The 10423-nt window shown below is 44.8% G+C and overlaps 1 protein-coding gene across 1 annotated transcript; it reads right to left on the bottom strand.

The window, feature by feature from the left end:
- Window positions 1-216: 216 nt before the first annotated feature.
- Window positions 217-7447, bottom strand: LOC136653698 (vomeronasal type-2 receptor 26-like). Its single transcript, XM_066630581.1, has 5 exons — window positions 7157-7447; window positions 5783-6664; window positions 3138-3365; window positions 2092-2218; window positions 217-1118 (listed from the first exon to the last, which is right to left on the bottom strand). The coding sequence occupies exons 1-5, from the start codon at window positions 7445-7447 to the stop codon at window positions 217-219; spliced, it is 2430 nt and encodes an 809-aa protein (XP_066486678.1).
- Window positions 7448-10423: the final 2976 nt, after the last annotated feature.

Genomic DNA, 10423 nt, shown 5'->3' with positions numbered 1-10423 from the left:
TGCAACCTATGGCATAAGTACATTTTCACAATGTTTAAACTGAGAGTTTTTATCCTAGGTACACATCACAGTCATTTTGTTGGAGGGGGGGGGGGTGCGTAGATTAGATTCTTATGTATAATCATCCCAGGCTTCACCTTTGGACAGAACACCAGCTCTTTCCATATGTCAGAGACAGGACACTGAAGGAAAAAAAAAAACTGATTATTAGATACATCATTGTTGTCGTCTTATTAACTGTTCTCGTTTGTTCAGATCAGGCCGCAGGATAATGATGTAGCATTTGGGAGAAAAGATGCAGCCTAGTAGCCCAGCACTGGAGGCCAAGATGGAGAAGATCTCCACAGCCACCATGGCTTTTCCCCTTGTGCTCAGGTAGGTTGGCACAAAGGACACCCAAACGCTGCAAAAGACCAGCATGCTGAAGGTAATGAATTTGGCTTCATTGAAACTGTCTGGCAGTTTCCTGGCTAGAAAAGCCACACTGAAGCTGACAGAGGCCAGGAAGCCCATGTAGCCCAGGACAAAGTAAAACATGGTGGCCGAACCTTCATTACATTCCACTACAACTTCTCTAATCTGTGAGTGCATGTCCAGCTCGGGGAATGGAGGAGAAACAGCCAACCAAGCAGCACAAATGCCTACTTGAAAAAGAGTGCAGGATAAGACAATAAAGTGTGCCAATCTTTTCCCCACCCATTTCCGGAAAATGTTTCCAGGCTTGGAGGCCATGAATGCCACCACCACTGTGATGGTTTTGGCCAAGACAGACGAAACAGCAACAGAGAAGATGAGGCCAAAGGCTGTTTGCCGAACAAGGCAGGTTGTGTTGGTAGACTTTCCGATGAAGAGCAATGAGCAGAGGAAGCAAAGAAGGAGGGAAGTGAGAAGAACATATGTGAGGCTGCGGTTGTTGGCTTTGACAATGGGAGTGTCCCTTTGCTGAATGAAGATTCCCAGCACCACAGCTGTGATCACAGCAAAGAAAAGAGCCAAGGCAGCTAAAGTCATGCCCAGGGGTTCTGCATAAGATAAAAAGGTTGGTGTCTTGGGAATGCATCCATCTTGGTGCTTGTTTGGGTAATGACCTTCCATGCAAGGAATACAGTAATCCATGTCTGAAAAAGGAACACGAAAAAATCTAAGATTCTGTTCTTCTAAGGCAGCAGTTTTCAAACTCTTGGGGAGAGTTTGAGACGCTCTAAGTTCTTACGGGGCTGGGGGGAGGTAATCCATGTCTGGAAAAAGAACACATTCCACCTTCAAGCTACTATAATTGTTACCAGAAACTACTACCTGTTCTTCCAAGAGTGTCAGTGCTTTTGACACACTAGCAGCCCAATCTTATGATCCTGCTGTGCTGCTGGAAGGGTGGTGGTTGGTGGGAAGAATGGGTAGGGGGGTGGGATGAACAGGGTAGAGATCGGGGTGTGATGGAATGTGTGTCAAGAATGGGAAGGGGGCATTATCAGCTGCAGCATCTTTGCTGATATCCTATCCTTTTTCCCAGCCTCAACTCACCCAGTGGCAGTCCTGGAGAGGGTCGGGGGGGGCAAAAGCCCCAGGTGCCATGCCTGTGGGCCCCGTGGGGGTGGAACCTCTGTGCCTGCTGCAGCACTGCTGTGGCCACCTGCCCCTCAGAGCCCTTCTGGGGGCAGGCAGAAGCCCCGTGTTGTATTCAAGGGTGGTCTGGAAGCCTTCTGAGTTCTCCGGAGTGCCCTGTTTAATGGTGCTCCGGAGGACCCAGAATGCATTCAGAGCACCTGGGAACAGGCTTCATAGGGTGTGTACGTATCAACGGGAGTGGCAGCGTGTTGCAGGGGGTGGCATGTTGTGGTCCCAGGGCAGCACAGGGGCCAGGTCTGCAACTGAATCCAGTTTGCCAAGTCAGCTCGGACCTGCCCCAGCAAAATTGTCCCCTCATGGCAGTGTACCCCTGGGGCAAGGGAACCAAGAATCTCGCAGAGACAACTGGGACTTCCCCTTTCGTGATGCAGTGTGTGCTCCAGCGGAAGGCTGTTCCAGAGAGGTGGGGGAGAGGGGTTAAAGAGGATTAATCCGATTCAAATTTCTTAGCTATACTCAGCTTACCGCTTTGATTTGAGATCTTCCCTTCTGGACACGGAGCACAATCATAGCAGCAAAATTTCTCCCCTTCCTTCCTTTTCCTGCTGGAACCAGGTGGGCAGTTATCATTACAGAGAGACAAGGGCGGCACCTGTCAAATCAAGGAAGTTTTACCATTAACACCAAGCATGTTTGGGGAGTTTTGGTGTACAAATGATGTGCCAGTTAAGAAGAGGGGTGATGAAAGTGTATAATACTATCCTTGAGCTCACGGGTGGCACATTTGCTCAAATGTACTCAAAATTATTAATGACATAGACATAAACACAAATAGAGGATGATAACAGTTTCCACACTTGGATGGAGCCCTGGTGTATTGAGGTCAAGAAGGAGGAGGTAGCAGTTGTTTTCTTGACCTGGCCTTGTTGTTGTTTTCTTGACCGGGAGCCTGTATTCAGCTGATCACTTCCAAAACTCAGGGCCCAATCTTATGCTTATTGCACCAAGCCATGCTGTGTTGGTTCTCTTCTTACACTGGCACTGACTGCCACTAAGTAGTCAGTGCAAGTAGCAAAACATCAGGAGAGGCAGGAGGGGATGGAAAGAGGGCAACTGGGGGGGCGGAGGGGTGGAATGGGCAGGAGATCTGAAGATTTCATCCCACTGGATATCTTAATCCCCTTCCTGGACCTGATCCTGCACACAGGTCAGTACAGAATTGTGACAGCAAAATAGATGTTCAAGGTCTGAATATACCTCTCTGTGCTGTGGATATTTACCCCTGAGTAAAGGAACTATTGTTCCCTTACCTGGAGAAGACCTCTGCAACTGACCCCCACCTTAGGATGCAGTGGTTGTTGTTTTGGTGCTGGTGCATCCATGGAGGTGGTGGTGGAAATGATAAGATTCGACTAAATGTACCTCTAAGGACTGCAGGGAAATCAACAGGTGAGTAGGAACTGGACCCCCAGACACCCACTGCCACCTACCTGTGTCTCTCTGCACATAGTAAAACAAAATTTCAAATTTTGACAGGAAATATTTACTTGCAAAAAACAAGATTTCCCAACCTGAATAAAATAGTCAGGCCACTCAATTCCATCCACATCAATGGCAAATGTTATGCCCGAATCAGCCTGAAGATTCAAACTCCCCACTTTGGCTCTGACGTAGGAGTCATTCCTGAAAGTGATCAAGTTTGTAATATCGAATCCAGCTGCTAATTCTCCCTGTTCGTTGAACTTAATTTCCTCTCCACAACTGTTGTTGAACGAGAGCCTCAGAAGAAGTGAGTGGAGCTGGGTGGAAAGAGGCATGAAAGCATCAAGTTTAAAACCTACAATAATATTCCTAGTAAGCTGTTCTAAATGGAATTCCCTATATGAATTTCCTTCTTAGAGTGAAAAGAGTTTGATAGATTATTCTTTGACAAGTTATATTCGACCATAGCTTCCTTAGGGAGCATGTAAAGGAAAGATCATAGCCAGATTCTATGCCAATTAATTGCATGAGTTGGTTATGATGCTGATTGGGAGAACATCTGAAAAGAACCACGTGTCATGGTAGAGGGAGGGGTTCTCAGCATCTGTGGGCTGTTCCAGGGCAGTAGGGACTAGTGGTTAGCACACTCATACCTTTCCTGCCCCCCCCCCCTCTTTCCCCTGCTTGGACACTCAGCAGAATGCAGAAAAGCCTTGGTACAGTGTCACCTCTGCCACCAGCCAGGAGATCAGGCTAAAGAGAGGGGCTAGCTGGGCAAAGCCCCAACTTTAAAAAAAAAATAAAAATTGAACCTCTGTGTTTTCTATCAAAATCTTTCTCATACTAGCACTTGCAGAGGAAGTAGATGTGACAATCCACAGTGCTTCCCATTCCACAGACTGCAAAGACTCAATGTTCATGTATACTGTAAACAAATTACTAAAAGTCTAACCAAAAAGGGAAAAATGAAATGGTTGATAAAGGTTGTAGCAGTGCAATGCTGCTTTGGGAAGCACCCAAGGCTTAGGCCTTGTTGCTTGAGGGAGTGCAGAAAGCAGAAGCACTGAAGGAACTTTGGGAAAAGAAACTGAAGTAGCTGGAAGTCAGAGCTATGAATAAGACGGCAGACAAGGATTCAAATGTAGACGCAGGAGGGAAGGCTGGAGCTGAAGAAGGAGCTTCCGCTGCACCCCCCACAAGCCTTTTTATTGAGTCTCAAAGAGCACAGTATAAGCTGGGTTACTTTCGTTTAAAGATAAACATTAGCTGGCTCTAGTTTGACCACAATACATTCCTAGATAAAAAGCGTGTCTTCAAAGCACTGTCTCCCATCCTGTTTACATAGGAACTAGGCAGTGAATTAAGGCTGTCTCAGAATGTGTTCTGAAAGCAAAATGCAGGTTTGCCTGCGGTGTGGCCAAGGTTCTCTAAGTCTTCTTGTTACAATGCCTTTTCCCCACAAAAGGTAGATAAAGAGGAAATAAACTTAGCAAAGGGGTATTCCCAACTGCACTTACAATTTATGTGAGCAGATGGTGCTGAGGCACTTCGTGTTGCATGTTAAAAGGACCAGCTGCAAGTTAAATCTGAGGACATAAGAACAGCCCTGCTGGATCAGGCCATAGGCCCATCTAGTTCAGCTTCTGTGTCTCACAGTGGCCCACCAAATGCCCAGGGAGCACACAAAACAGCAAGAGACCTGAATCCTGGTGCCCTCCCTTGCATCTGGCATTCTGACATAACCCATTTCTAAAATCAGGAGGTTGCACATACACATCATGGCTTGTAACATGTGATGGATCTTTCCTCCTGAAATTTCTCCAATTCCCTTTTAAAGGCATCTAGGCCAGATGCCATCACCACATCCTGTGGCAAGGAGTTCCACAGATTAACTACACACTGAGTGAAGAAGTATTTTCTTTTGTCTGTCCTAACTCTCTGAACACTCAATTTTAGCAGATGTTCCCTGGTTCTGGTGTTGTGTGAGAGGGAAAAGAGCATCTCTCTATCCACTCTGTCCTTCCCAGGCATAATTTTGTATGTCTCTGGGCGCAATCCTAACTCACTTCCCAGCACCGACATAAGGGTAATACAACTTTGAGGTAAGGGAACAAACATTGCCGTACCTTCAGGAGGCCTCCGTGACTGCTCCCCATCTGCAGGATGCAGCACATGTCCCACTATCACAACTATGCCAATGCTGGAAAGTTGGTTAGGATTGTGCCCTCAATCATGCCCCCCTTCATGCGCCTCTCTTCTAGGCTGAAGAGGCCTGAATGCATTGTGGAAGGAGTACAAAGGGCAAAAAAAAACCATAAGCACTGATGATCTGTAGCTAGACTTATTCCTGTCTTTTCAGGGTTACCCAGTAATCCAACATTTTCACTCATCTTCAGTGAGTCCCTTCCACCCAGAGCCCAATACATGGGCTTTGGGCTGCTGGAACAAAGAGAGCACTCCTTCTTGTCAGCTTGGAACTTTTAGCGCTAGGTTTTAACACCTAGTTTTTTTAACACAAAAAATGATGTTTTGCAGAGCAGAGGACTGCAGACCTCCTGCTCCCAGCATCTAAATGGCACAGCAACTGCCCCCCAATGCAGAGAAATGAGGAAATGCAGAGAAAATGCACAGGAAAAATAAACAGGGGAACTTGGGGAACGCAACCAGTCAGCTATCACCTTTCAGTAGCCTGAGGACTCACAGTAAAATGGTAATATTGGATTGACAGGATTACCTGCCAGGGCTCCATGATCAGTCTTTTTCCATTCCCTCTTTCTTCATATCTGGCTCTGAGGGAAGGCAAGAGATGCAAAGCATGTGCCACAGCATAGACAGCATTATAGATACTATAGCTGTGGCCTGTCATGCTCATTTCAAAAATAGGTGCTGGGAGGCCCTCCAGCTCCTCCTCTCCGGTACATTGTCTTCTACTCTTTGGAGGCACACCACGTTTTGGGAACGAACAGCCAAATGCATGCTCCCAGAACATCTTCATAAAGCCATTATTTTTATCCTCCAAAGGGTCTATATTCTGAAGAAAGTCTGTGAATCCAGCAGGCTGATTGGAGTGAATTGAGAAGGAAAGAGCACCATGGAAAAGAGCATCACGGAATGGCTGAGTATTAACTATCTTGTAATAGATGTTGCTTGTAAAATCAATCTGGGCTGTCATAATCCACAATTTACCTTCAGGGGGTTTAAATCCAGGAATGACTAGAGGAATCATATTTATAGCACACATAGCGGTCGTCAATGATATAGTATTTGGAATGTCCGCATAGAAAACAATTGCATTGGCTTTACTCTCCAGGAACACTGGCATATGGTTCACAAGTTCTTTGAGAAATTCAGTTTTTGTCACAGCATGAATTAGCCCTTTTTCCCTTTCAGTGAAGGCTGAACAAATTCCATTTTGGGACAGCATGGGTTCCAAGACCTGTAAGAAATGTTCTCCAGCTTCATTATCCATAGCAAGGAGGCCGACCCATTTCCATCCAAAATGCAGACATAACTGGACAATTCCCCAGTACTGAAGGGCTTCATTGGGGACCATGCGATAAAAGGAAGATAATTTGGAATAGTCCTTCTTTCCTGGTTCAAATGAGCCATAGGAAAACTTAAAAAATAGAATCCAGTTACTTTAGGCATGAAATAGGATTATTTGAAATTCATATTATGTAATCGCTTAGAAGTTAATTTCTAACTCTTTCTAACTTTCTAAGATAGAAATCCTGATGGCTGCTTGGATTGAATTATAAATGTACTTTCCAGTCTTTAAACTGTTTAAAGAAAAACTGTGTATTTTGTCCCACTTCTACAGAAGATAATTCAATTTATTTATTTTTTATTTTTTTGAGGGGGGAAAAAAAGTTTGGGAAGGCTGAAATGTTTGTGCCATCTGATATACTCCAAAATAGAAAAATTCTTAGATTTCACTTATCTCTTTAATCCTACATATATTATTTCAGAGGAGAATGTTCCTGCCCTGAGGAACACAGGTGTGCATTATATGTGATTAGGTGACACATCTAATCATAAAAGAAGGGAAGTGTGACCTGCATGTGAAATGAAGAAAAGTGTTTGTGGTCCTCCCAAGCACAGTTCTTACCTGTGGAATCTTGAAAAGACCTAAGGTGTTTGCCATATATGAGGAGATATCGGAGTCAAGTCCACCAATGACTCCAATTAAATTTTTCTTGGAGCCACAGTTGTAGTTGGGGATGAACCTTGATGACTGAAAGAGCAGGCCCAGAGTATTGCGGTAGGTTGTCCTTGCAACATTGTAGCTGTCATAGATATGAAATCCCAGAGTGATATTGGGCAAGATTTCAGAGTTTTCATTGATCTCATCTATGGCAAAAGCCAAGGCCAGGATGTGCTGGTACGACCTTGTTATCATTCTGCAAAGGAAGTGTCTGGCAGTTTTAAGTAGAATCCAACAGTGTCTGAATACATTTTAGCAACTAACTGGCCCTCCAAGGCTCTAAGAGTTTGAGCTGCTTGGTAGTGAAATGAGGACCAAAATCATAGAATCCTAGAGTTGGAAGGTGCCTAATAGGTCATCTAGTCCAAACCCCTGCCTTAGGCAGAAAATCCTCTTACAGCACTCCAACAGGTGCTTGTCGAGCCAGTAAAAGTACTTGTGACAGAATCCACTGGAAATCGTTTGTCATAGTTGTCCTCTGCTGAAAAGAGCAGGTATTACTGTTTACATGAACGATATTTCTGAAGTGAGGCACAGCCCAGTCTGCAATCTAAATATATTTGAAATTTATCGGCGCACACACAAACACACAGAAAGACATTATAGAACGATCTATTCAGAATGGATGGCACTTTTCCAGGCTCATGCACCAAATCAGAAATCCAACTGGATAAAATTTTCATTTGTCAATGGTGAACCTGCCATGAAGTGAAAGGGGCAAATGCCCTGGGCACAGAACCTTGTGCACCTCTAGGACCACACGGAAGCCTCATGGAGGCTCCTGACATGGTCAGTAACAGAAAGATTCTCCTTAAAGAATATGGTTGTTTTGATGCTCAACCAGCCTGAATGATACCTGAACATCGAACCACATTCCTGCAGAATATCAGGAATGTCCAAGCTATCCAATCTATTGGAGCCTCTCCTTGCGGTCCAAAAATTGGGGTGAGATTCTCAACTATAGTGCTTTCTCCATGGAATATTTTAAAGTGGGGATTTTCTGCCCAAGGTGCTCTCTGAGCTATGTCGTTTAGGGCCCAATCCTATGAATTTTCTAGCACTGATGCAGCCATGCAAACAGGGCATGCACTGCATCCTGCAGTGTGGGGGCAGTCATGAAAGCCTCCTCAATGTTAGGGAACATTTGTTTCCTTGCCTTGGGGTTGCATTGCACTTGCATTGGCACTGGAAAGTTGGACAGGATTGAGCCCTTAGTCTGGTAACTTTCAGGCTGGCCAACGAATCCTCCATCCAGGATAGCCCGGTTTCTGTGCTCTTGGAAGAGATGACATCAACTGAAAGCCTAATCCTATGAATGCCTACTCCGATTTAGTCCCAGTATAGTCAAGGGGGCTTACTCCCAGGTAAGTGTGGATAGAATTGCAGCCAAAATCTAATTTATATAACAGACAACTAGAAGAGTATTGTTGAGAGCAAGGCTTCCTAAGGCTTCCATGGTCACTAGACAGGAAACCAAAACACGATAGGTAATAAAAATAACTGTATGAAGTTATATGTGAGTTGAAATACTTTTTACTACAATCCAAAGGGCAGAATCCTAACCCATTTTCCTGCACTGGCATAGCTGTGCCAGTGGGGCATGCGCTGCATCTTGCAGTTGGGGGGAAGTCACAGAGGGTTAGGATTGCGCCCAAAATGTCCTTTTTGAGCATAGCATGTATGTCTCTTTGTATGTCTTTTAATCTTTTCAAATGTTAAATTGTTCGTAGTTCATAGCTATTCATTAATGTCCCCAAAAATGTCTTAAGTGCACAACTCATTTTCCCCCAAACTCTCAGATCTGTTGTGGACATGCCAAGATGCAGAGTGCCAAAAATATATATTAGACTATTGGAGGAGGAGGTGAGAGAACTCCTTACAGTGGTAATTTTTTAATCTCTTGCTTAGAAGGATGTTTTTCGAAGGAAAATTTTGGAGACATGTAACCGATACTAGATACAATCCCGCCAATAAGAATCTCTCCTGGCTGGTACCACTCTTGTCTGATAAGCATGGGAACATCCCCCACACACTTCTCAGCATGTGCTTTGCACACCATTGGAGGTAGCAATAGCAACAGCAACAGCAGCATGATGGATAAGCCCCCCTTTCTCCTTAATCTCAACCATGTTAAAGAAGCCAGACTTGAATCCCTGTTCCTGGAACTTGAAAGGCTGATTTAGAGGAAGAGGATGAAATGGACAGAGCCCTGCCTGTCAATAGTCCCTAATCTGAGCTGGGAATTGTACCCTACAGTTTTTATAACCACTCTCTGGCTTGCTCACTGATATTTTTCTTGTGTGTGCTTGGAAAGAGCTTTGCCCTTGGGAATCGATGGCAACAATTGCTGTAATTACAAGGGAGTACATTATTTTTGCTATGTGTTTTTCTTACTTCCTTGTGGTCAAAGGAGGCAAACCTGTTTGCTACTCAACAGTTTCAGACTCACTCAAAGTGATCAGATACAATAGGAGATGATACAATAGATAATATATCTATTGTATCATCTCTGTTTATCCAAAGGTTCCCAAACTCTCTGGGAGTTTGGAAAGAGGGGAAAGTGCTTGCCGGGGGAGGGGGGGCAAAGGCAGTTTCGAGATTGGCATGATCACATCGCTGCTGGGGATAAAAGGAGTTTTTTAAACTCACCATTAGCAGTGACTTTCGGGGGGGGGGCTTCAGGGAGCCCTTGGACCCTTTTCTGGGCTCCCCACATCTCAGAACAACTAAAAATAGCAATCACGGCCCACTTCTGGTTTGCAACTGCGAAACCAAAAGTGGGTTGGGATAGGTATTTTTAGTTGTTCTGAGGCTTGGGGGTCTCTACACCACCTAGTGGGCCGGCATTGCTAATGGTGAGTTAAAAAACCCTTTTTATCCTCGGCAACAGCACAATCGTGGTGATGATGTGGCTTCCTTCACCATCGAAGTGACCCTTAAGGGGACAGAGATGGGGCTTCCCTGGCTGGGACGTCACAACATCCCAGTTTGAGAACCTCTGCCTTTAACTGTTGTGTAGAAGAGGTGCAGCTTTTTAAACCCTTCCATGTTGAGCTGGACCAGCCTAAATTCTCTATTTTGCTAATTAAGAATTGCCCTTTTGCAATTTCATGCTCAGGAATTCTTTGAAAAGGCTGACAGGCATGTGGATGCGGGAGAACCCATGGACAT

This window comes from Tiliqua scincoides, chromosome 5 (genome assembly GCF_035046505.1).
Source record: "Tiliqua scincoides isolate rTilSci1 chromosome 5, rTilSci1.hap2, whole genome shotgun sequence".
Taxonomy (NCBI): Eukaryota; Metazoa; Chordata; class Lepidosauria; order Squamata; family Scincidae; genus Tiliqua; species Tiliqua scincoides.
The sequence above is the reverse complement of the archived record's forward strand: the minus strand, read 5'-3'. Positions and strand labels throughout refer to the sequence as shown.